The 24,971-nt window shown below is 53.6% G+C and overlaps 2 protein-coding genes across 6 annotated transcripts in view; both read right to left on the bottom strand.

Annotated features, from left to right (window-relative positions):
- ARHGAP23 (Rho GTPase activating protein 23) overlaps positions 1-10,856 on the bottom strand; it is a 72,830-nt gene extending 61,974 nt beyond the window's left edge. For 2 of the 3 annotated variants that reach the window (XM_081161082.1, XM_081161084.1), the window contains exon 1: positions 2,620-2,702. In XM_081161082.1, coding sequence (XP_081017208.1) covers positions 2,620-2,682 — 63 coding nt within the window. In that variant the 5' untranslated portion in view covers positions 2,683-2,702. Of the gene's footprint in view, positions 1-2,619; positions 2,703-10,770 lie in introns of those variants that run through there. The other variant, XM_081161085.1, reaches the window with a different exon arrangement.
- Positions 10,857-18,651: 7,795 nt separating this feature from the next.
- SOCS7 (suppressor of cytokine signaling 7) overlaps positions 18,652-24,971 on the bottom strand; it is a 30,470-nt gene continuing 24,150 nt past the window's right edge. For all 3 annotated transcript variants that reach the window (XM_081161228.1, XM_081161229.1, XM_081161230.1), the window contains one exon: positions 18,652-24,434. The gene's annotated coding sequence lies outside the window, so the exon portion shown is untranslated. The remainder of the gene's footprint in view (positions 24,435-24,971) is intronic.

The following is a 24,971-nucleotide window of genomic DNA, read 5'->3' as shown; positions in this document are numbered from 1 at the left end:
TGGGGAGATGGGGGCTGGAGAGGAAAACAAGCTGATTCCTCCACCCACCAACCATGGACACCTGAGGCCTCCCCAGCCTGAGGCGCCTTGTCCCCATCCCTGTCCCAACTGAAAGAAAAACAACCAAGCTCTAATCTAGTGAGAGGTTGACCTTGATCTTGGGCTGAATCCAAGATGGACTCAGATTCAGGGTGGGAATGACAGCAGGGCAAGGCAGGTCCTGAGAAGGGGGATAGCAGAGTGAGAGTATGGACTCAAGCCAGGTTGCCAGGACCCTACCCTGGCTCTGCCACTTATCTGTGATGTGATTTTTTCAAGCTATCAGTTCTCCATGCCTCAGTGCCCTCAACTGTAAAATGGGAATAATGAACCCACACCTCGTGGTTGTATTGTGAGGATTAAATGAGGTAATTGATATAAATCCTGGCCCAGAGTAATTTCTATATCTTAGCTATCAGCTGGGCTATTAAAAAAAACTCCCCTTCCTTAAAAACCCTTTTTAGGCACTAATGTATATGCTCATTTGACTATATTTGCATCCCCTGTGAATCTCTCTGGATTTCTGTACTGGCATCCAACTTCATAGGAATCTAACAAACCCACTATACTGGAGGAAACTTCTCTGACAGGCTAGTTTGGGATGCTGCGACTCACAAGTCTCTCCCTGGAAGTTCTCCCAAAGAGCTAACTTCAATCCCTCACATTGTAACTTAGTCTATTCTTCTCCTTTGTAGTCTCTCTTGTAACCATACACATTATGAAATCCTTCTAAGTATCCCTGCAATGAAGGATGAAGCAATAAATGTCTCTGCCCACTCCCGCACTGCCCTGTTCTGTACCAGCACCCTCCCTCGCCCCCACTCCCATCCATGCCAAAAATGCTGCACCCCTGGAGGGCCAGACTGGCCTCCTGCCCCCCTTCACCATGAGCTCAGGGTCATCCTGAGGAGAGCGCACATAAGTCTCCATTTAAGCTGCCCAAACACTAGGCCTATTCCCCAAATCCAGTCCAAAAATTGGACTGGGATCCTCAAAAGCCTGCCCCATTCCCCATGGTGTCCTAAAGCCACCTTCCTAATAATGTTCCCTTTTGAAAAGTTTTCATCTTGTGACCCCCATCAAGAAACGGGGTGGGGGGTGGGGGGGGTGCTTGGATGCAGAAACTGGGAACTCCTATACCCCTGGGGGTGGACTCAACCACCTTGTGAGCAAGTGGAAGAGGCTGGGGCTGGGGGCCTTTGAGTTGTGTTTGGAGGTGAAATGACTGGTTATGTAATCGAGATTCAAATCGCATGCCAATGAGCTCAGCATCTCAGTGAGAACGGCCACTTTTGGGAATGGGACTGTTGCCCTGGCAGAGGGGGAGAACCACGTGGGATGAAAGCCATCCGCCCCCAGCTGGGCCACAGGGTAGGGGTGGGCGTTGAGATGGTGGTGAAGTATGTGTTGTGGGGGGGAGAATCCAAGGGACTCAGGGTTAATGACCTCCACCCCCCTGTCCATCCTGAATTTCAAGTTTGTCATTAGGAGCACGTTGGCTGAGAGGTGGAGGGGGAGTCCCGGAGAGAGGCGCAGATTGAGAGAGAGCTGAGCATCCATCCGTCCAGCTCCTGAGAAACTCAGCAGTCCCAGAGTTTGCAAAGTGCTAGACCCCAGCTCAACTCTGGGGGGAGGGCTGGAGAGGAGCACCCCAAGTCCTCCAGCCCTGTCAAAAGAGGAAGAGGCCTCAGCCCAGACCTTGACTCCAACACAGACCCCCAGGGAACTTCTTGTCCGTGCCAGGGAACTCCTGGCCTGACAATCAATGTTCAAACCAGCTTGGGAAGGCGAGGAGAGCGTGTTTGGGTGCTCCCGAAGGACCGGGCAGCCAGGCTCAGCGGGAGGAGGCTGGCCCCATGCGGCCCGGAGGCCCCTGCTGGCCCCTGCTGGCCCCTCCCCACCCTCAGCAGCTGGCAGATGAAAGAACCCAAGCAAAGCAGCCCAGCGCTGAGTAATCCCCTGGCACCCCGCGACCAGACCCACCCACACCGGTCCGAGGGGGCAGAGGGAGCAGCCGCGCGGGCAGGACCAGGGGTCCCGAAGCCGTTTCCCTTCCTCAGGACCCCGGGGGGCGGCCGACTCGCGCCGGGCAGTCGGTGGCCGGCCCAGCCCGGCAGGGGGCGAGTGTGGCGCGGGGAGGGGGTGTCCGGCCGCCGTGGTCAAGGACGGCCCGCTCCGGGAACTCCCTCCCCCACGGCCTCTCCCTCCAGCTGTGCCGGGGCCTCGCCAACGGAAAACGAAAACTCGGGCAGAGGAAACGGCGGCAGGCGCCCCGCCTGAAAAACCCGGACAAAAGGCGCGGACCTCCCGCCCCCGCTGGCCGGCCGCGGGGGTCCCGGCACTGCCGCCCGGTCTGCGCCCCCTGCCCCGGCAGCGCCGCGAGTCCCGGCCCCCGCCTACCCTCCTCCTTCCCCGCCTCCCGCCCCGGCCCACCACCAGCCACATTCCCTGCAGCCGTGCCCGCCGTGCCCGCGCCGTGCGCCCCAGGCTGTGCCTGCCGGGCGGGTGGCCGCGACCCGGGCCCTCCGCCAGCTCCCCGGCAGCGCCTGGACGTCCCCCCTCCCCAGCCGAGCGCCTCACCTGGGGGGGCCGGGGCTCCGGGCGGGGCGGGATCCCGACCAGGCAGAAAGCGACTCCATTCATCGGGCGGCAGCGGCGACTCTGCGGCCGGGGCACTGTCGGGGGCGAGGGCCGGGACCCGGGAGGGGGCGGGGCCGCCCCTCGCTCCGCCCCCTTCGCTCCCGACGGGGCGCACGCGCCGCCTCCCCCTAGGACACCAGCCGGGCAAAGGGGGCTGAGGCAGGGGCTTGTGCTGGCAGCAGGGCTAGAGGGCGGGACGCAGCCTGGGGAAGAGAGGTGGTCTCAGGGAGACAGCCTGGGCCAGCCTCCAGGGGACCAGCCCAAATAGAGGATGATCTGGGCCCGCCAAGGAAACAGGACAAGGGCATCGAACCCAGGACTAGCACAGGGAGCGGGAGGGCGGGAGGCAAGAAGGGAAAGGGAAGCAGAGAGAAACACAGCTAGACAGAGATGCCAGAAACAGAGACAGAGAGACACAGTGAGAGAGGCAGAGAACGTCAGAGATAGAGATGAAAGATCCAGGATGGATGAGGGAAAGACAGAAAAACTTAGGGAGCTTTCCATCCAGAGATTCAAGGAAGCTGAGACAAGGGCAGAGATGGTGAAGCCCATGTGGGCAGGGGTTCAGGAGGAGGGGAACCTTCAGGGGCTCCCCTCAGTCTAGCCTTCCAGCTCCCCCAGTCAGAGCCTCCGCACAGGACCTTACAGAGGCAGGGGAATGGATGCTGGAAGAGAGAGGCTGGCCGGGGCCGCAGCCCTTCCGATTCCCACCCGGCCAGCCCGTGGCTCAGGCCTCTTGACAGCTCACAGACCTTCTCTGCAGTGAGAGCAGAGGCCTCTCAGGCCTCCCAGTCACACGTAACCCATAGCCTCCCTTCCCTGCTTCGCTTTGAGTTGGGCCCAAAGAGCCACTGGGGTCCTGAGCCAGTTCCTCATTTTTCTGCCCTCAAGCAGGACCCCTCCAGCCCGTCCAGGAAGGGACAGTCCCTCAGTCCTTCATTTCTGATGGGCAGTTTTTCTACTATCTAACATCCTTCCTACGTCCTATTTCCTACAGCCCATGCTTACCTCTTTCCCACTCCTTCTTGCAGGTTTACAGATTCTGAATAAGGGAAGGCACAGGCCACAGATAGATAGGAGTACGATTTGGATAAGGCAGGCAAGGAAAGTGGGAAGGCCAACTCTGTCTACTTTGGAATCACCCTCCACCCCCCCACCCCCAGCAAGGAGACTTCATACAACCACCACCTTGACTCCTGAGATCAGGTCAGCCCCAAGCCCCCACCTCTTCACCTCTGATCAGGATCACGGCCATCCTTCCTCCTGTGAACCTGAGGAAGGAGATACTGACTTGCTTTTAAATCTTATGTTTAATTTAATTTATTTTAAATCCCCTGGAAGTCAAAGGGAATGGATGCTTTTATAATGAGGGGCAGTAATGACTCCTCTCCTTTCCCTGCCTCCCTTCATCAAGGGCATGCTCAGCCAGAATTACCCCCCACTCCTGAGTCCTTCCTGCTATTTAGCTCTGACCCATCACATTGGCTGTATTTTCTTGCTTAAGCTTCAACCAGGTTCCTGTTTCTGACTCTTCCTGCCCTGTAGCTCCAGTGGTCCAAAGTTTGCTGCCCCCTTGGCTCAGGGGTCCTTTCCTCTCAGAACAAATGGGTCGTCTATGTAAGGGGGAATCCCTGGCATCTGAGATCCAGATTGAACTGAGGCTGTGGGGGAGGGGAGGAGAGTGGTGGCCCCTGGGGTGCCCCTGGCTCACTTTTTCCAGAGCCTGATACCCTCAGACACTGCAGGAGGCGGTGAGAGGAAATGAGCTCACACTGGCCGGCAGGCAATTTCTCTGTCCACAATGCACTGCACTCACCTCCCCCACTTCCCAGAAAGTATGCTTTGCCCCCACCCTGCTGCCCTTCCCACCTCTTCCTGCACCTTGACCAGCACCCCCATCCTGTCCCAGCCCTCCCCCATCCATCTTCTCTAGTACCTCTTCCTCCCATCCTTCCTCTCCATCCTGGCTCCCCATCCCCTGACTCCCTCATCTCACTCCCAGCATCCCACCATCCATTCCCAAATCTACTCTCTTCCTGGCATACTCTTTCCTTGGAGTTTCATGCAGTCAAGTCCAACATGGAGTGGAAGGTGTCCCTCACTGAGAATCTTCCTGATACTCTTTCTAAACTCCCCTCCCAGCCCAATCACCTTTCTTCATTCACAAATGTTTATTGGGAGGCCTAATATATGAGGACATGGGCGAGTGGAGGTGGCCCCTAGAGATCTAGAGATAACGCCTAGCTCCTTCCCTTGGGGCGTCTGGGTCTTACCTATCCTGACTAGTGCGAGATCCCAGAAAAGGAGCCATGCAAGGCTGGAGAAGCAGAAGGCTTCCAGAAGGAGGTGGCCTTGAGCTTTGGGGGGCTTCATGGATGGGGTGTGGGCAGGATGGGGAAGGTGGAAAAAAGCACTCCAGGGAGAGGGACTATCCTGGACAAAGGCAGGGAGGCAGGAGATAGCTGACTAGGGGTGTGGGTGTGGCTGGAGCCGAGTGGAGGGTATGTGGACAGGAAGCATGGAGGGAAGAGGAAGGAAATGCGGGTGGGGATGTGACCCTGGAGTGGCTGGGCCTGAGGCACTTAGATTTTAGCCTGGCTTGGAGCAGGGATTTAAAAGAAGATGTGCCAAGGCCACTGTGGCTTGATGCTTGGGGGGGGGGGCAGGGGGCAAGGGGATGGGGAATTGCACCAGGGCATGGGGCAACAAACATCAGAGACCCTGGGACTTGGTGACCAACTGGGTATTGGGGGAAGGAAATGGAAGAATCTAGAACAACTCCAAGGTTTCTGTTTCAGCTATTCTCAGGGAGAGGGGACATGTGCTATGCTAAGTTTTTTGTATGTATTATTCCAATTTAGCCCTACAAAGGGGCTGTGAAATAGATATTATACTCCTCATTTTATGACTAAGGAAACTGAGGCCCTGAGAGCTTGAATATCTCACCCAAGGCCATTTAGGATTTGAACCCAGGCATTTGGACTCCAGAGTCCATAGACTTAACCCTCAGGCTGTGGAGCAGTGATTGGCAGCTTAAGCCCTGGGTCCATTTCCCTGAAGGGAGGCCTGAGTTAGAGACATGGCTTTGGAGTCACTGTGGACCAGTAGTGTGGGCAGATTCTCCAGAGACAGTGCAGAGAGGAGAACAGATATGAGACAGGACCCAAGGAGCACCCACCTTTAGTTGCAGGTAAGACAGGAAGAGGCAGCAAGGAAACCTGAAAAGACTGAGAGGAAGCCAGTGGCTGGAGGTAGTGGCACCATGTGGGGCAGAGAGGACCTCAGGGCGGGGTGGGGGCAGAGGCCAGACTGTTCTGTGAAGAAGAACTTCAGGGGTGAGGTGGTGAAATCGTACCGGCTAAGAGAATTCTCAGGGAAGGACAGGAGGGGGGCCCAGGTAAGCCATGTGTGAGGCACCTTCCCATTGGGTAGGGGAGACTTGAGCAGGCCTTTTGGTTGATGCGCAGGCACCAAAGGAGAGAGTCTGAGTGGCGTGGAGGGAAAAGAACCCATCTTCCCAGGGCCAGGCAGGGCCAGGAGGGAAGCAGGGGGAATGTCAGGGGGTCCCCAGACCAGACCATCCAGGGTCAGTATCAGGCCTGGCCCAGGAGCTAGTAAGGTGTTGTATGATGTCATCAAGGAGCACCCAGTCCCAAGACCTGGGTTCAGGTTCCCATCCTGCCCATAGTAGCTGTATGTCTTTGAAGAAAAGAACATTCTCTAAGCGTCAGTTTCACCCTCTGAAAGATTAAAACAATAAGGCTTTTTCTGCCTGCATCCAATTTGAAATACATTCAAAGCATGTGGTGAGCTGAAAAAAAAAAAACAGTGGGGGAAGGCGGGTTATAGGACAGGTGGCCATAAACCTGGCCCCAGCTTTTGGCCCTTCCACTGGAGGTGAAAGAGCACCCCCTGGTGGAAAATAGCAAGAGGGCAGGACTAGAGGGGAATGCAGAAGAGATCTGACCTCTTCTTGTGCCTCTGGCTCTCAGTCCCCAGGTCCTGGGCTTGTCACTAAAAGCAACCCACTTTCACCTAAATTTTCACCTCCAAAGCAGCAGGGGGCCCAGTTCATTCAAGTCAAAAGACATTTGTTGAGCACTGACTACATGCAAATAGCTGTGTGGGGTGGTGGGCACAGTTCAATGAACTGGTGAATATGCCTGCCCACAATGAGCTCCTATTCCAGGAAGGGCAACAAACACAGAAAAGGATGGCTGGGGTGATGGTGTGATGGCGGTGTGAGCAGAGCACTGAGCAAAACAAGTGGGAGCCTCCATAATGAGGGGGGAAGGCAGGGGCGTGGGAGGCAGTGTTTGACCTAGACCGTGAACGCTCTCAACTGGCAAGTGGCAGAGAAAGGAGGCCTGAAGTCTGAAAGCTGGGAGAAAGGAGGCCTGAAGTCTGAAAGCTGGGAGAAAGGAGGCCTGAAGTCTGAAAGCTGGGAGAAAGGAGGCCTGAAGTCTGAAAGCTGGGGGGGGGGGGCAGGCTCTGGCAGAAGCGCCAGGCGTCCCATAGAGTGACCCTCACTGAGCATCTGTAATGGTACAGGGTGGAGCCAGTCCCCACCCTCATCCCTGCTTCCAGGTCCCTGAGGAATCTGGGTAAGAGGAATCCCACGGGAGCACCCCTAGGGCAGGGCAGGTTATAGACTCCTGGCCAGGCTGGGGACCAGGGACACTAGCAACCAGTCAAACAGCTGGGGCCCAGTCCAGCAACCTCTGGACATCTGGCTTGGGGTGGGAGCCAGAGGTTTCAGCTTCTCTGGGCTGGCAGCGGGTAAGCCAGCCACACCCAGAGAAGCCCTGGTGTCAGGGCAGAGCATGGATGACAGATGCCCCAGCCCTTCCACTGTCAACTGGCAGCCCCTCAGGGAAACCATGTTTGGGGAGCCTATGTCATGGTGTGGGAGAAAAATGGCTTTGGGCTGGGGTCTCAGCCCTGCAGCCTTTCAGCTTTGTGACACCTGGCAATTGAAGGCCTGGTGGCCTGGGCTGTGTGTGTGAGGATGTGTACAAGGTTAACGGACAACTTATAAGGACCATGACATTACTTAGCAGGAGCTTGCAAACACCAAGATGGAGAGGAAAAGAACTGAAATATGTCGAGCACCTACTGTGTGCCAAGTTCTTGACAAACATGATTTCATATACTGCCCATGACAACACCTTAAGGCAGGTATTATTTGCCCAACTATATAAAGGAAGGAACAGGCTCCGAGAAGATAAGTAACTTGCTGAAGTCTGATGTTAAGCTCTTGCTCTTTCTACAAAGCATTACCTCTCTGGGAGGAGCTAGGCCAGGTAGTCCCTTCCAGCTCCAAGATGCTAAATTCCATGGTTTTGTGTGAGGGCTTTTTCTTTCTTCCAGCAACTGACCGGCAACCCTGCTTTCTACACGGGCCCCCAGACCCTGCCTAGCCCCACCTGGCCCCTGCACACCCTTGCACTCTCCTCTCTGTTTCCATGGGGGAGGGGGTGAAGAAGCAAGGAGGAGAGAGGAGGGGAGTGTAGAGGAAGGGAGAGAAGGAGAAGGAACCCCAACAGAGGGGAGGGACAAAAGGAGGAGGGGAAGGGTGGCTCCCACCTCCCCCTGGTAGCTCCAGAAATCCCCGGCAGCTGCTCCCTCGCCTCTGTCTGGCCCTGGGCCAAGCCCTGGGCAGGAGTGAGGGGCGTAAGATGGAGAGGAAAGAGGGGCAGGGCACTGACCACAGGGGGGCAAGCCCAGCACCCACCCCACACACCACCAGGCAATTCCAGCCCCTGTGAGAGATTCCAGGCATGCTCCCCTTTAAGGAAACCCTACATGCCAAAATCCACACATACCAAACAGACACATCAGGGTGGTTCTTGCACTATAAAAGGATTCTTTGCTTTACAAGAGGGCTCAGCACATGGGAAACTTAAAATAGGAGCTTCCCCTGGTGCCGTGAAAGAAGCTCTGATTTCAGAAGCACCCCACACACACTATGCTTCCGGCACATGCAGAAAGCTGGCAATACCCTTGGGGCTGGCAGGGCTGGGCTGCCTTAGGCACTGACATCAGCCTGGGCACCTCCACGGTTGCGCTGTGTGCTGATCATCAGAATCCACACTGGGTGGAGGGGCTCACAGTCCAGGGAACAGGCTGGCTGCTGCGCTCCTCTGCAGAGGTGTCCTAGGACACCTAGAAAGGACCTGGAAAGCCACCACTCAGCACAGCTGGCAGGAATTTCACAGCAGCCCAGAGAGAAGACAGAAGTCCAAGGCCTCCCAGTGGCCCTTGGATGGGGCCAGGGCCAGAGCCCAATGTCCTGACCCTCCATCCGGCTCTCTCCTCCCTTCCATGATGCCAGAGAACAGGGGAGGCAGGCTCTGTCCTCTGGAAAGAGGAAGCAGCTGACCCCCAGAAGAAGTACAGAAGGCTGATGGAGGCGCCTGTGGGGCTGCTTTAAGAAGCAACTCAGGCCAAGCTGCTCACCCAGTGAGATGTATTTAGGGTGATGTAGGCAGAAAGTAGTGGTGGCCCCTAGCCTTGCCTCTCCTTTTTTTAATTGAGGTGAAATTCACATAACATTAAATTAACCATTTTAAATTGAGCAATTCAGTGGCATTTAGTACTTCCCTCCCCCTCCAATTGTTTTTAATTAAAAAAAAATTTTTTTTTTGCCCTCAGAGTGGAGTTGAGGGTAAAGTCAGTAATGACAACAGCAGCAGATAATGATGAATTGAGTCCCCTTCCCCCTGCCAGGCCTGGGGCTGCAGGGAGCTGCCACAGGCCATTTAAATTAACAACCAAGATGCCAAACAGGCCTGGAGACTAGACCAGCCCACCAGCCCACCAGCCCACCAGCCCACCCCAAACATCATGCGGAACCCAGAGCAGATGTCCAGAGCACTTCACTCTTCCTCCCAGTGCCCCTTTCCAACCCCACAACTTAGGATCTGCCTACTCCCTGACTCCACCTCTCCCTGACTCCTCTCCCTCCACCCCTCCTCATGCCCCTCCTCACCACCTCCACAGGCAGCCAGGAACTCCTCGGCCACAGGCAGGGGGCGGCTCAGTCTGCAGGGGGCGCCTCAGAGCCAGGGCCCCAGGCCTCTGCTTTAGGCACAGCAGCCCCCAAGGAGCCGGTGAGTGTGCATGAGCCCAGCACTCAAAGGCACTCCCAGGAACAGAAAACGCCACCAACCTAGGCCCCACCCCAAGACCTCGTGCACCAAGTTGGGATTAGGAAGGAAGCAAGGCAGCCCCAGGAGCAGCCCCTCACTCGGCCTGAGGGCCGCTGCCCCTCTTAGAGCAGGGGGCTACCAGTCAGGCTAGAGCCCTCCGGGTACTTAAGGAAACTGGCCCGCTCACCCAGGATTTGCTGAGCTCCGTGGAGAGGGTAGGAGCTCTGACCTGAGGGAGCACTTACCCCTGCCCCATTCTGACGGAGCCTGTGTGAAAAAGACAGCCCCCCAGCCTGGCTGGGGTGCAGGCCTGTATTGGGGGGGGGGCACGTGGAGGGGCTGCCCAGCCCACTCCATCTTTTCACTGCCATGAAAAGGTGCCAGCAGCTGCTGCTGTAACTGGAAGAGGAGGGGGAGCCGGGCTGGGAGAAACCCCTTGATGTGCAGGGGGCAAAGGGGACAACTGTGTCTTGGGGTCCACCAGGGTGGTCAGCGTGATAGTTGTATGGCCTGGGAGGGCCCCCCTCACCTTCTGTCACTCCATTCTACAGAGCCTGCAGCCCCCTCAGGCCTAGGAGGACTTGGGACCTTACCGAGTAGGGAGGGGGCTTCTAAATCCCGTGATCTCTTTCTGGAGAGGGGGGTGGGGTGAGGAGCGAGGCAGCGAGTGCCCCCTCCGTGCACACCTCCCCGTGTGTGGGTGGTGGGGGATACTTCGTGCGTGTGCGTGTGTGTGTGTGTGTGTGTGTGTGTGTGTGTGTGCACCAAACCAGCCCCATTCCTCCCCCAGAGCCTCGGGCCCGCCCGCCCGGGATCCGACTCCTCGGGCGGTGGTTGGGACCCCTCCCTCGCCGCGCGCCCACCCGCACCCTGTCCTCGCGCCCCCCAACCCTGCCCTCCCCTCCCCTCCCCTCCCAGGCACGAACCCGCGCCCACTGACCTGCTCCATACTGCTGCCAGCTAAGCCGTTTTCGCCGTGCCAGCCCCGGGGGGCACTGGGGGTGTCGGCCCCTCCATGCGCCGCGGTCGTGCAGCACCACCCAGCCCGAGCCGCGGGGTGTCGGCGGCCCAGACCCCCGCCCCGCCCCGCCCCGCCCCGCCGGCTCCGCCCCCTCCCCTCCCCTCCCCTCCCGTCCTCTACACGAGCTAGTGGAGGCACCGCGCTCACACACTCTGTCACACGCATACACAATGCACACACACTCCTCCCACATTCAAGGGCTCACCCCTGCCAGCACCCCCTGATCGGCCTGTCCTGGGGGCACCGTTAGTCCAGAGAAGACCCCTTCCAAGGGAAACCCCTCTCCTCATTCCTGAGATTTATCAGAATCGGATGGCCCCCACCCTTCATTTTACAGGGGCCACAGAGGGGCTTGCCCAAGGTCACACAGCAGCTTGATGACAGAGCTGACCCCATGGCCCAGAACAGTCTCCCAGGCTGATGCCCCACCTCAGGGGTTGGCTGAGAGCAGGCCAGAGACATCCACAGAGCCTGGTACACAAGGAGACACTGGGTGGCCCACACCAGGGTTAACAGGGGTCGGACCCTGTGACCCTGTAAGGACAGGACGTGGTGGGGAGGGACCACCTCCTGTGGCTAGGGTCCAGCCTCTATTCAAATGTGTTTTGAGGCCCTGGGTTGGGTGTGGGGAACAGCATGGAGATTCCTGCCGCCCACCACCTGCATGCCCCGGGCATGTGCCAAGCAGGAGGACGGCTGAACTGTTTGTCCACCACCAGAGAAGGGTCATCTGAAGCCCCAGATACCATCTGAGAACCTGACTTGCGGGCTGTGGGGCCACCCACTATGGTGAAGACCAGAGAGGGGGCAAAAAGACTGCGTCCTTCTCTCAGCCCCCCACCCCCATCAGGCCTGGTTCCTAGCTGCCTACTCCTTCTCTGTCCTGCCCCTGCCAGGGCAGGGCCAAACTGAGGGGGCATCACATGAGCAGGCATGTGAGAGGCAGGCATGCTGCCCAGGGCAGGAGGGTGGAGCCCAGTGTGGACAGGGGTGGGAATTAACCTGCCCTGAGGCAGGCAGTGGGGTGGGGGCATCAGTGTTCAGGAGCTGACTGCCCAAACCCCCCTAGGCCAGCTCCCAAGCTGGCATGAAGGGGGTTTCACCACTTCTCACTGAGCCCTGGCCTCTTCCTTAGGCACCAGAGGGTGAGGGGCAGGGGGCAGGAAGCTGAGATGGGAGCTAAGATCCTCAGTGGGCCCAGACAAAGGGGGCTTTATAGGCTGGGTGTGGGGGGCATGCTGGGGGCAGGGAGGCAGGAATGCAGTCCAGGGAGGCCCTGAGCTCCCAGGAAGCCCAGTTTGGAGCTGAGATTGGACTCCCCCTGCCCTCCCATGCTTTGGCCCTGCGGGGTAGTTGCTGCTTTGCTCCTAGGATTGCAGCCAGGAGAACTGGCAGCCCTGCATCCCTGGCCACCCCTCTTCTCAGGGATCTGGTGGGCACTGCTCATGCACTCCCAGTCTTCCCAGGCCAGCAAACTGCAGCCTCTCTTGGCTTCCCTGTCATGCCCTCTCAGCGGCCTCATGGCCCCTGTCTGCTACCCGAGTGAGTGCCCTGCTGGCTGCCTGGGGAGGGGAGGGACAGGCTTGGGTGGGGTCATAAGGCTATAGGGTCAATGGGGCCCTTTGTCCCTTCAGACGGAGTCTGTCCTGCGCTAAACAGACAGGAGACAGAGAAGAGTGCCAGCCAGCAAGCATGCCCCTTCGACCACGGTGGTGGTGGAAGGCAGACTCCATTCTTCCCAGTTGGTTGTCTTCTGGTTTTCTTTCAGAGCCCACTGGGGAATGAAAACAAGGAGGAGGTGGCCTAGGGGGCAGCATCCACCCAGGCTGGGCTCCTGAAACAGTTGCTGCTTGGCCAGGCCTATGGTCTGGAGCTGGACTTGGCAAGGCTAAGAATTGTCTGTCCTCAAAGATACTGGAGCTCCCCCTTAGGACTAGACTCCTGCCAGCCAAAGTCACGGTGGCTAGATTGCTAAACCCCAAAGCTATTTTATCAGCACACCCTGAGCCCTGCAGGAATGCCACAAGCAGAGTCCCTGGGAAAGGAAGGGATGGCATTGTCCTCCGTCTCTGCCAGCCTGTGGGGTCCACATGTGCAACCCCCCAGTCTTCTCTGGCAGCCTGGATCCCCCACAAGCTCCTGCTGTTTGTTTTCTTTTTCTACACCCCACATGGGCCAGAACCTTCAGCAGCAGCCTTAATTCAGAGGGGTAGCGGTGGGGGATGGAGGCAGGGCTCAGCCCGAGCCATTTAATATATATCTTACTTTATTTCCTTCATGAGATTAAAAGAGGACAGCCTTGTTTCTTGATGAGTATCTTTGAGCAAAAACTTCCTTTTAGGGGGTAAAAAAAAAAACGTTCAAGCCTGGTCAGCATTGTATTTTCCAACCGTCCTTTTGAGAGGCTTCAAGTCACGCTGGAGGGAGACAAGCCAAGATTCAAATCCCAGGTCTGCCATCTAGTAGCAGACTAGATGAGCTCAAGCTTCTTCATCCATAAACCAGGAATGATAATAGCACCACCTCACAGGGTTGATGAAAGAAGATTAAATGAGACGTGAATATAAAATGCTTGGTCCTCTGACCAAGCACATAAATACTCTATAGTACTTTGCACAAAGAGCTGAATTAATTCATCTTATGCTGATTATTATCAGCCTTAGTTTAGCAGGTGACAATTTCTGACCTCATTCCCAAATTCTGGAGGCCACACCTTGGCTACAACCAGGTGTTCTTTTTAGGCGTGGCACCTGCCTTCAGCTGGGTGGGGAACAGAGATGACGAAGGGCAGTTTCTAGCCTGGTGCTGATCATGGCTCCCAGCCTCCTTCCCTTTGCTTCTGTAGCCTGTAGCCTCCTGGGATCCCCAGGGAGCAGAACATGGAAAGGGAGCTGACAGCCTCGGGAAAGGCAGACAATTCCTGGGGTGCATGGGCCTGAGAAGGGAAGAAGAAGGAGGATTACTCTGGAGAGAGTGGAAGGAGATGAGAGGGAAGGAGGGTGGCGGGCAGCAGGCCCCACTCCTCCACCTGCTGCTCCGCAAACAAAGCCAAGAATGATGCAATCCTGGCCTGGTGCAACTGAGGCTTTGAGGCACGGAGGAAAAGTGGGTGTCCAGGGTGGGGAGGGCAGTGTGCAGCAGGGCAGACACCAGGCATCCTGTGGATTCCCAAACTGCCCATTCTGAATTCCCAGCCCAATATGTACCTCCTTCATGTGGCTCCTGGCCTACTCCTGAAGCCCCTCCCCCAGGGTCAGACCCCTCTCGGACAAGTCATAGCTGGAATGGGACATGATGCAATTAGGACATCATTCCAGGCAGCCTCCTCAGAGGGGATGGCAGCTCCCCTTGGGGGAGGGGGTGATGAGAGACCCAGACACCAAGTTGACTCAGAGGCCCCAATTGGGCCCTCCAGCAGCAGACCTTGGGCTGTAGTTCTCTGCCCCCTGTTCCTCTCATCCTGGAGATGAAGGGCAAAGTCCTCTGGGGGAGGCTCAGGAAAACCCTAATCCAGTGCCTACACAAAATAAAATATTCTTATAGATTACATAAAACTGAAGGCAGACACTGAGGCAGGTCTGGAGTCCTAGTGCCAGGAGGCCCTGGCACTCCCCCTGGGGCAAGAATACCATTAGCAGTCATCAAGCAAGCCAGTGGGGTTGAGGACAGACAGGATGGTGGCCTCCAACAGCCCCTGGGGTGTCTGCCTCAGTTCCCCACTCTGCCTGGGAGCCAAGAAAACAAAGGCTTCTCCCAGTCCCTCCACTAGGAGAAAGGGGACTTGTCCCATACACCAGGGCCATGTGGAGGATGTGTCACCCACCAGGGTCTCCAAAGGGCCAGAGCATTGAATGGGGGCAGTAGAATTGGACTGGAGATACTGCGTTCAGGAATATTTAAGCCCAGCCTCACCCCATCACCACCAGACCAGAGAAGACAACTGCGTGGCCTATCCCAGGAGAGACCACTGGGTGGCAGGAAAAGCCCAACAATTCATCCAGCCCTGCCAGCTCCCACCATCCACCCCACAGCCCTACTTTCAACAACCTCTCCTCCCTCCTCCCTCTTCCCTCCAGCCCACCCCTCTCTGCAGCCTGAAAAGGCTTGAAATCTTTTCATTTTCCTTCTGCCTTTGGGAAGGCAAAAAGCTTCCAGTCCTTCTCCTCAAAATGCTGCTAATAAAGATAATGAGTAGTGCCTGTGGCTATTTATTGAATGCTGAAGAGGTACCGGGTATTTTACATGCATTATCTCATTTACTCACACTTGAGGTAAATAAGAATGCTCTCTCTCTTTTGAAGAGGAGACAGACTGAGAAAACATTAATAGATTGCCAAGGGGTGGAGCCAGCACTCAAACCTGGGTCTGCAAATGCTGGGTGGCGGTCTTCCATAGGAGTACTGTGGGTATAGGGTGGGCAGGAGGCAAAGGACCCATCAGATGCACCTAAGAAGTTGTGTCCACTTTCTTTACCTCCTCCTCCCCCACCCCACTCCTTGAGATTCTAGGAGGGTGTCTTAGTCTAAGGGTGAGTGTGGGGTTTGAAAAGATTGTCCAAGTGATTCAGTCCCACAAGACTCCTGTCCTGGCTGAGACCACTGCGCCCCGCCCTGCTGCTTCTCCTCCAAACTGCACATGGCATTCTGGGTTCTCCCCTCACCACCAGCAGAGTTCCTATTCCACATGGCTACTCTACCCCACCTCACCCCACCCCCACATTCAGGATTGAAGGTGATTCCACTCACAGGACCCCCCCACACCACCTTCCCTCCTGTCTGACCTACTCCATCGTGCCCAGCAAACATGGGGGTGTCTCTTGGTGTGCTGGCCCAGTGCTGGGTTGTGGGGTGGGGGGCAGAGCAGATGAACAAGACCCAGAGCCCACTCTCCAGGTGCGATAAGAGTTTAACATGTCTAAAGCTGGGCCTGCAGTCACTTCTACATCTGGTGCCCCATTCAAAGACATATGCTCATATCCAGGAGAGAAAGATATCTCTACTATAATTTTCTTCAACAACACCCAGGCATGGGGGAGGGTGGCAGCTGCAGGGAAAGGGTGCCAGGAGATGACACCCAATACACAGAGAAAGTCCCTGAAATCTTTAACTCTATCAATCCCTCATACAGGATAGCTGCTGCCAGATTCTCCTGTCCCATTCCAAACCTTCCAAACCATCCCAAGCTGTCGTTACCTTCTCACACCTTTTTCTCTCCCAGCTAGCCTGTTCTACTCTTCTGCCTGTCCCATCACCCCTCAATCTGCAGAATAAAGGCCCAGAAACAAAGCCAAGTTTCTTAGGCAGGGCGAAAGCCAGGCCTTGATACCTCAAGGGATGAGATGAGAAGCCCAGGATGTGAAGTACAGCTCTGTCATTCTCCCTGATGCCATTGGCACCAAGAAGTGGTCCACGGTTCACATCCCACCCACCCTTAGTCCGACCACCAAAAACTTCAATCCCTTGAAAAAATTCTGAAGACTGACATTTAGTGGCCACCCCTCCCCGATACAGTCAAGTTGTCCTGTGTGAAAGGTGAAAATCCAGGTTCAAGGTTTGCTGACTAGAGACCAAGGAAAGCAAGCAGCACTCCCAGGAAGGGGGCTGATCTCACGTTTCTTCAACCACCACCTTGGCACATCTACTCCACCATTCCAGGCCTGGGGGCAGGAAGAGAGCTGAGCAGGACATGGGTTCTGTCCCTCACAGTGGAGCAAGCAGGCAGACACACGAACAAATATCTTAACAGAGGAAAGAACATCTGTTTGGCTGGGAGTGACTGGTGAAAATTCCAGAGGTGGCCTCGGAGCAGAACCTTGAAGACTGAGAAGATTTGCAGGCAGAAGGTGACAGGTAAGGGTCCTCCAGGCAGAGGGGATGGCAAGAAGGAAGGTGGAGTGACAGGAGAAGGGGGCACCATGATCTGAGAACTTCAAGTCACTCATCGTGACCAGAGTGCAGCTTGTGTGGCAGAGGAGGAGAGACTTGAATGTCAAGTTGAGGAGCCAAGATTTTCTCCTGCAGGTTGAAAGTCATTGAAGATTTTAAACTAAGGAAGTGACCTGAGCATATCTTTACTTTAGAAGAACTTTAAGAAGGACTGGAGAGGGGAAACAGGAAGATGAGTTGGGAAACTGAGTTGTTCAGGTGGAAAAGGGGACTGCCTAAACTAGGACATGGCAATTAAGGAGAGATGCACGATGAAATCACAGCTTAAATTGGGACCAGCGTGTGGGATAACATCACAGTCAAAATTCCTCTTATCAATCTCTTGGGAAGGGGCTTTATTAGAGGACAACCCAGCTAGTGCCTCTTCAGAGCTAGAATCAACTCTTGTGCTTTGGCTGAGCACCAGGTGAAAATGGTTGGTCTTCAGAGCCCACGTGGCACAAATAGGCACTAGAATCATTATGCACAAGCTGCTCACACTGGGAGAGGCTGGAGGGAACCAACAAAGACAATTCACTTTTCCCATCTCATCTTCAATCAGGGGGCCACACAAAGAAATGGAGGAGGGAATCCCCTGCACTATTACTATTTGCCACGTGCATATAACTGAATTCAAGTAAGTTAGGTACGTGCATGTTGAGACACCACCGAGGTGAGACGGAACAGCCTTTGTGAGAGAATGAAAGTGGTGGTTAAACGGAGAACACAGGGAACATAGGCAATGAAGTAGTGGTTTCAGGTTTGGGGGGTAAAGAGGGTGGGAGGTGGTAGTTTAATTTTAGGCTGTTTCCAAAAGAATGCCTTTCCGTCCGTGGCTTTATCACCTAAGTCAAAAGGGACTAGTACTTATCTTTCCAAACAAACAATCCTCATTAATATGAATGATGTGAATTTGAAGTGATGAAAATCTATGTCCCTACTTTCAGAGATGTGCACTAACACTCTTGACTGATGTTAGCAGATTCCCTATGATTGACAAAGGGTGTCTGATGGCCATTAGAGCATTTGAATTGCTGATTCTGAGTTAAGCATTTCCCCTTGTAATGCAGTTCACAATGCATAGCTTGGAGCACCTTTTCTTCCCAAAGGGAAGAAAACTTTAATCAGGAGCTAATGCTGTCATATTGATATGCTACTGTTTCATCATCACACGAACCTGGGACTTGTGAATGAGCTGACTGGGGACGAGGGATTCCCACATTTCCTCCTGGAGGCACTTCTAGTGGGTTCTCGGGAAATGCAACTCCTGAGAACTCTGGTTTTATTTTACTCACATGCTTTCCCACCAAGAAGGATGCAGAGAAATTGCAGAAAACTCCCCCAAATGTGCCAAGGTGGTATATTGGCTTTCTCAGTGGGGAACTTGGTGAGTGGCTACAAGTATATACAATTGTCAGAGAAAGATACCTGGTCTTTTCCTCTCCAAAGAGCACAGCTCAAGAGAGAATGGCTAGAAAGACAGAGGGATACAAATTAAACTTATGAAAAAACCCTGACTGCCAGCCTAGGTAAATACAAGGAATGACTGATTTCTAAGACAAAATATGAGCTCTCCCTAAGTAGAGCCTCACACCATTGCTCACCAAGGCAAAAAGGCTCAGGCATTTGGTCCCACAAAGCTCTTTGGAATTCTGCATGTCCTAAGGAAGAAGGGAGCTTTGAGGAACAACCATTCGATTCAAGAATTTTTCAACATCTCTAAATTCTGACAAGACCAGTTCTGGATGCACTCTGGTTGGCTGAGGTCACAGGGGTTCCCCAATCCCTAGGAGTGGGTCATCTGACCCTAGGGGGTGTGGTGTGAAGAGTCATATGAGATGGAAGAGGGACTGAAAATCACATTCAAATGATGAAATAATTTCTAAACATTTTTATTTCAAATCTCTTTTCACCCCTCCCCAAAAAGACATGGGTCAGTACAGCAACCATAAAAAGGAGATACAAACACAAGAGTCAAATGTCTCCCGCACTGACACTTACAAAAAACTGGGAATTGTACATGGGGTTCCAAACAGGACCTGCAGCAGCTACTAATGTCCCTTTACAAGAGTCAAACATGCCTATTAATACAATATATACAGACAACCCATTCTGGAACTAATCTACAGGGACATCCCAACGCCCACCCCTCTAGCCCCAGAAAAATACCAAAACACACCCAAAGTGCATTTGTTTTGTTTATATCAAAACATCTTTCCCCACCCCACCCTCAGACCCTCCCACCCCATTTAAGATTGGCCTGCAAGTCTATTTTAACCATTTAGTAATTTTTTATAGTTTATGAAAATAAATTATACAGTAACTATTTTAATAAATTAAGCACAAAAAGGGAGAGGAGAGGAGGAAAACGAAATGGGAAAAGCCAGGCCACGCTTTGGCTTGGAGGGAAGAAGTACAGGGGAGTGGGGGGCTGAAGGACAGAAGTGGTTGCAAGGGGCGTGGCTCCCCTCTGGTGAAGAATTGGCAACCACGCAAGCCCAGAATGACACCCCTCTTGAGTTTCTTAAAAACAACCAAAAAATGTACAGCAGTGGCTGAGCCATGGGCAGCACCAGTTCAGGCATTCCAATACCTGGCCTGCCCGCATCGTGGTGCCAGGATTTGCTTGTCCCTTGGAATAGGTTCTGGGCCTAACAGTGAGGGGAAGGTCCCTGTTCAAGGGAGCACCAGGGATGGAGTAGTCAGACCAGCCTTCCCGCTGCACCTGAGCTGTAGGGGGCTTAGGATGCAGTTCTGAGCGGGGATGTGCGGTTTGTGATTACCCTGGGTTCTGACTGAGTGTCCTAAGCTTTCCTGGCACTCTCTCTCCAGGAGTAACTATGATTGCAGTCCAGCTGCAACCAGACATTCATGTCTTCCGCCATGGCTGGTTGATTTTTGCCTGCCCCTTGATGCCTCTTGGCATGATGGAGGAGGGGGTGGGAGAGGGGGAGGGAGCAGTTCCAGGTACCCTCTAAATGAGATGAAATGGGTGTGAAGGCATGTCACAGACTGGGCATGCAGGACTGGCTTTCCGGGAGGCAGATGGGGCTGGGAAGGAACGGGAGAAGGGGTAGAGAGGATAGGAAGGGAAACAGGAAGAAACTGGACAGCACCTACCAGGCAGGTCAAGGGATGACAAGGACCAAGACAACGTAGAATCTGGATGTAAAGAAAGGTTTTTCCCTGGCGGATTAGAGTCAGTATTTTAAATACAGTTCATTATTCTATTTTTCTAACTGCAGCACCTGAGTCCCCAGTGCGTCTCTGTGGTCCAACCCCACCGCGCTCCTCCCAAGGCTTTGCTCTACATTTTCTCCAGGCCTCCTGTCATTTTGTGCTGAGCAAGAAGGTCCAATATCAAAACAGGATAGATCATGGGAACGGGGCAGACTTGACTTTGCCTTTGCCTTCTTGAGCTTTGTGGCCCAAAAATCTTATCGTGATCATGGGGGGAAGTGGGGGGGTACACTTTATTTTTTTTTTCTTTTTCTTTTTTAATAAAAAAGGTTTTACTCCCCAGGAGCAAATAAATTATTTTGAACTACTGATAAACACTGCTGCAGTGAAAAGAAAGATGGCTACATGTATGCAATAGCACAAATTCAGTGTAAGAACAGCTGTGTTGACGATTAGAGATAAAAATCATTTATCCGTTCCCCCCTTTCCCACAGACAAACCCAAGAGGATTCCCATAGGGAAAATGTCTAACTCAAAAGCTCCTCCCTTAGGGACAGGGGGCATGTCATTCTCTTAAAAGTGGAAAACAAATGGCAAGTCTCCCCCCAATGGAGATGCTCTCAGCACCCCAACTGGTGGCAAGACTTCTGCACATGAAGACACACACACATGCACACACACCTTTCAGACTGCCCTCCAGCAGCCACAGCGCTCTATCCCAGTGCTCAGTCCTCCAACGTCAGGGCTCAAGGCCAAGGGAGAGGCAATAGGGCAGACAGATGGAACCTAAAGGAAAAGTTCCTCCCATCCCCACACCCTGCTGGGCCCTAAGGGCTCCTAGCAGGCCATGTTCTTCTGGGGGGGCTCTGGGATGAGGCCTGAATGGGCTGGCACCCCAGGGCATCCAGCTCCATTCCAGTCTCTCACACCTGGATCTGGGACCACTGACCATCCTCCCTGCTCCCCAGTTCCCCCAGGATGTGCACTGTAGGGGTGTTTACAGCTATCTCAACAGCATTCCCAACCTTAATAAGGGGGCTACATTATCAGCTAAGTGAAAAGGAGGAAAGGAGGCCAAGGAGTATAAACTGGGTGGCATGACGAGTGTGGCATGGAGAGCTCCCCGCCTGCCTTTCCTCTCCCTTTCCTCCCAGGAGGCTGATGGCTGCAGTCCTCGGCTCACATTCCAGTGAATATGCATTCACTGTAACGAGGCACACAGGCCAGGGTCATCACCAATGGTACCAAACTCCCAGGGTCACCCATTTACCTAGTCCCTATACCGAAGCTCCCACCCTCCTTACTCCTGAGCTCCGACCCAGCACATGAGTTTTAAGTACAGTAATAGCAAGTTGTGGCAGTAGTTGTCACTAGCTCACAGTGGTTCACGCTGTCCTGAGGAAGGTTACAGCAGATCAACCATAAACAACTGAGGGCTGCACAGGCAGCACCCCAGGGTACTGACATCACCCATCCACAACTTAGAAATCAACGAGGGGTCCCTAGGAGCGAGAGCCCTTTCCAGTTTGTGACTTTAAAATACAACCAAAAGGGAATAAGTACCCTCTGTAGACTGCATTTCAATTAGCACTGCGCAGGACCGGCAAAGGAGAGGGTGGGCCCAGCCAGAAGAGGTGAGGGGGAAGCACTCCTGCTCCTCGTGCACTCTCTGACCAGGCTGGCACCTCCGCCGCACCTCTTCCTCCACACCTCCTGGTGGAGCCTGTCTCCCCTCGCACAAGTCTGCCTTGCAGCCCACTCTAAGCAAGGACTAGGCTGCAGCCTGGCTGCGACTGAAGCACAGACAGATCCTGGACATAGGTGAACACCACCCTTCCCAGGAGAAAGGGCAGGGGTGAGGCTGGGCCATCTCAGCAGGTTAGGATTTGTACCTGAGCACAGGAATTATCCAGTGGAAACCCTGGTGCCAGGGGGGCTCTAGGGCTCTGCCTCCCTCACCCAGGCTGCACTGACAGCAGTGAAGTCCTTGGCCATGGGCCGGAACCCAGCTGGCTTCTGGCTATGGACTCCACTTTATCATAAACCCTCAGCATTCAGACTTGCCCATGACTGGGAAATTTCAGTCTAGACCACACTGCACTGCAAATGGATTCTTAAGGGCTTCTGCTCTAACTTGGGGCTGTGCACTGTTCAGTTATACCACACAGATTTCTGCTTTCATGCTTTTGGTTCATGTGTTTCTCAACTCATTGTCCTGCCCTCGCCCACGATCCAAAGCCTCACTGCCTCAGAGCTTTCCTACACCATCTGGTCTACCCTGATCTTACCCACTCTAAATTTCTTTAAACACAGCCCTTGATTCTCTGCTACATGCTACGCTGAGTCATTCTCCAATTGCTTCATGTGTGGCTGTCACCTAAAAGGTCCTGAAGGCAGATACTATGTCTTCTGCTTCTTGTGTTTTCCACAGTATCTAGCCCAGAGCCAGGCAAACACACACTAAAAAATCGTTTTAAAATTATGGGTAGTGAAAATGGGTGTAAAAAAAATCCCAGGTAGCTGCACATCAGCTACTCAAGGATCCCAATGGATTCTAGACCTCAGGCTCTACAGTGGCGGGGGTGGGTTGGGGGTGAGGGTGGCCCTTTCTGCAAGATTGCAAGTTAATCTGTACCCTCAAGAGGCAAGACTCACAGGTTAAGCCAATTTCTGAGATCACAATCTTAACTGGTTGGTAAATAATACCATGGAAGCCACAGACAGAAGAGGTACCTCCTGAAAAATGAGAGGTGGGCTGTGTTTCTGTTACACAGCTTAATTTATGGGCCACCTCTTACAAGCAAGGAACAATTCAAGTTTCCTCCCTACTCAGCCACAAGGAGGAAGCTGGTCATTCCACGCAGGTCGTAAGGCAGAGGCCAATGCTTCCAGATGAGGCAGTCCTAAAAATTAACCAGACACCGGGGCCTTACCTCAAGCCATCAGGAAACCACAAACTTGATAGTATTATCTACCTTATGAGATGGGGCATAGGGGAAGCAAAAGACGCAGTCTAATGGAACACTACTGCAAATGAGTAATAAAGACCAAACAGTTCAATTTTCACATCTTAATAGCAAACTTTTCCCCAGAGTAGCTCTACAGAAAAGCAAATGCATAATCTTATAAGATCTGACAATGGCCTGCTTCAGAAAAAATTAAAGACCACTGAAAAGCACTGGAGTTTTTCTCCCTCCTCTCCTCACTTCCACCTGGACGACAGGCAACTCTGAAATCAGCATCTGACAGAATTCCAGTGAAAGGAGGGCAAACAGGATCTGACTCAGGAAAATGTTTGGGTTGCCAGAGAGAACACAGGAAAATTAAGAAGCCCTTGCTAGCTCCCATTCCAGAAGTGGGACAGTGATAAACCTAAAACCATGAAATGCAGTGCTCTCCTCCTCTCGGATCGAAGGACATTCCCTTAAGGCTGACACTGGAGAGCTTTCAATAGGAAGGGCACAACCATGATAGCTTTGTTTCACACCTTCCTCCACATTCCCTCTCACTAGCTGACAGGCAAATGGAGTGACACTGACTCCTAAGTCTCGGTACAGTTTGCCATTAAGAATCTGGAGGCATGCTCCATTAACCTTAGCAGCCCATGACTGGAGCTCCACTGCTCAGGAGATGAAAAAACTATTGCCTTGACAGCTGGCGGAAGCAAGAGGAATGATGTTACCATGACCAGAGTGAAATGTACAGTTATCTTGGGGAACAGGTTGAGGGTGGAGAAAGAAGAGGGTTAACTTGAGGTCACAGAGCTTAAAAATTAAACAAAATGAATCTAGCTTCTATGAGAGGTGATTTTGAAATCAGGTTCCTAAATTTAGAAGGAAAGGATGCGAGGAGTCACTGCTTCCCCCAGCAGAGGCCATCTGCCAGTTTTTGTCCAGTAATCTTCTGTCTGAGACCACTCACCTCCTTTCTTTCCTGCTCCTACTGAAGCTACCCATGCTTAAAGAGAAGCTCCCTCAAAAACACCTAACTTGATTTGCCCTCTGACTCCTTCTCTTCCCTTCTTCAAGGTCAATGGTGAAGACTCACACTCTGCCTTTGGCACCAGCTGCTTGACCGGCACTGGCAATCCCCTCCCCACCCCTCCTTTGGACCTGCTCACCCTTCGCACCACTTCCAACCCAATGGGCACAAACCCCAGCTGCCTTTAAAGTGAGTTTTCCACACCAAGAAATGTAAATATCCAAAACAAAACGTGTGAAAAAGAAACAGTGTTGAGACTTCTTCCAGTTTTCTAGGAGCTCATCCAGTTCCAGGACACCAGAGGGGCGGCATGGGAAAGGTGGCTCCCCACGCAAACAGCATGGCTGTGTGCTTCTTCCAAGCCCCAGGGTGGCGAGGGGAATCAAAGTCTTTGCACAGAGGACCCCAACCCTTCCTAGTTCCTCTTGCTTTTCCCCGCTCCTCTTTTCATAATACCTTCATTTGGTTCTTCAAAACTGGAGCTTGGCAACCAAATGCCTAGGGGGGAAATGGAAAAATTAAAGTTAGAGTTGGTTCAGCAGAGTGGAACCAAAATAGAGTGACGGAATAGCCCAGCCTCTGGAGTACAGCTCAAAAGGAGAATGGAGTCTGGCTGGCCAAACACTTCCACAAACACTGTAGCTGGCTGGAGATGGAGCAACAGCCTTTGTCAGGAGGCCTGAGCAGCCTACAACCTGGATGCCAAAAAACTTTCTAAAGTAAGTATATCTGACCACTTTGCCTAACTTCCCTTTCCATTTCCCTTAGCCCTTAATTTTCCACCTATTCCCTCCCCAACTTCTCCCGAAGCCCACCTGCTCTAGGGATTCAAAAAGGAGCTGAGCCCTAGCCAATTTGGCTCAGTGGTTAGAGCATCAGCCCATGGACTGAAGGGTCCCGGGTTTGATTCCGGCCAAGGGCACATACCTCGGTTGTAGGCTCATCCCCAGCCCCAGTCCAGGTGTGTATGGGAAGCAACCAATTGTTATCTCTCTCACATGATGTTTCTCTCCCTCTCTGTTCCGCACTCTGGAA

Source organism: Miniopterus schreibersii, assembly GCF_964146895.1.
Source record: "Miniopterus schreibersii genome assembly, chromosome: 16".
NCBI classification, from domain to species: Eukaryota; Metazoa; Chordata; class Mammalia; order Chiroptera; family Miniopteridae; genus Miniopterus; species Miniopterus schreibersii.
Note: the sequence above shows the minus strand (reverse complement) of the source record. Positions and strands in the feature narration are given on the sequence as shown.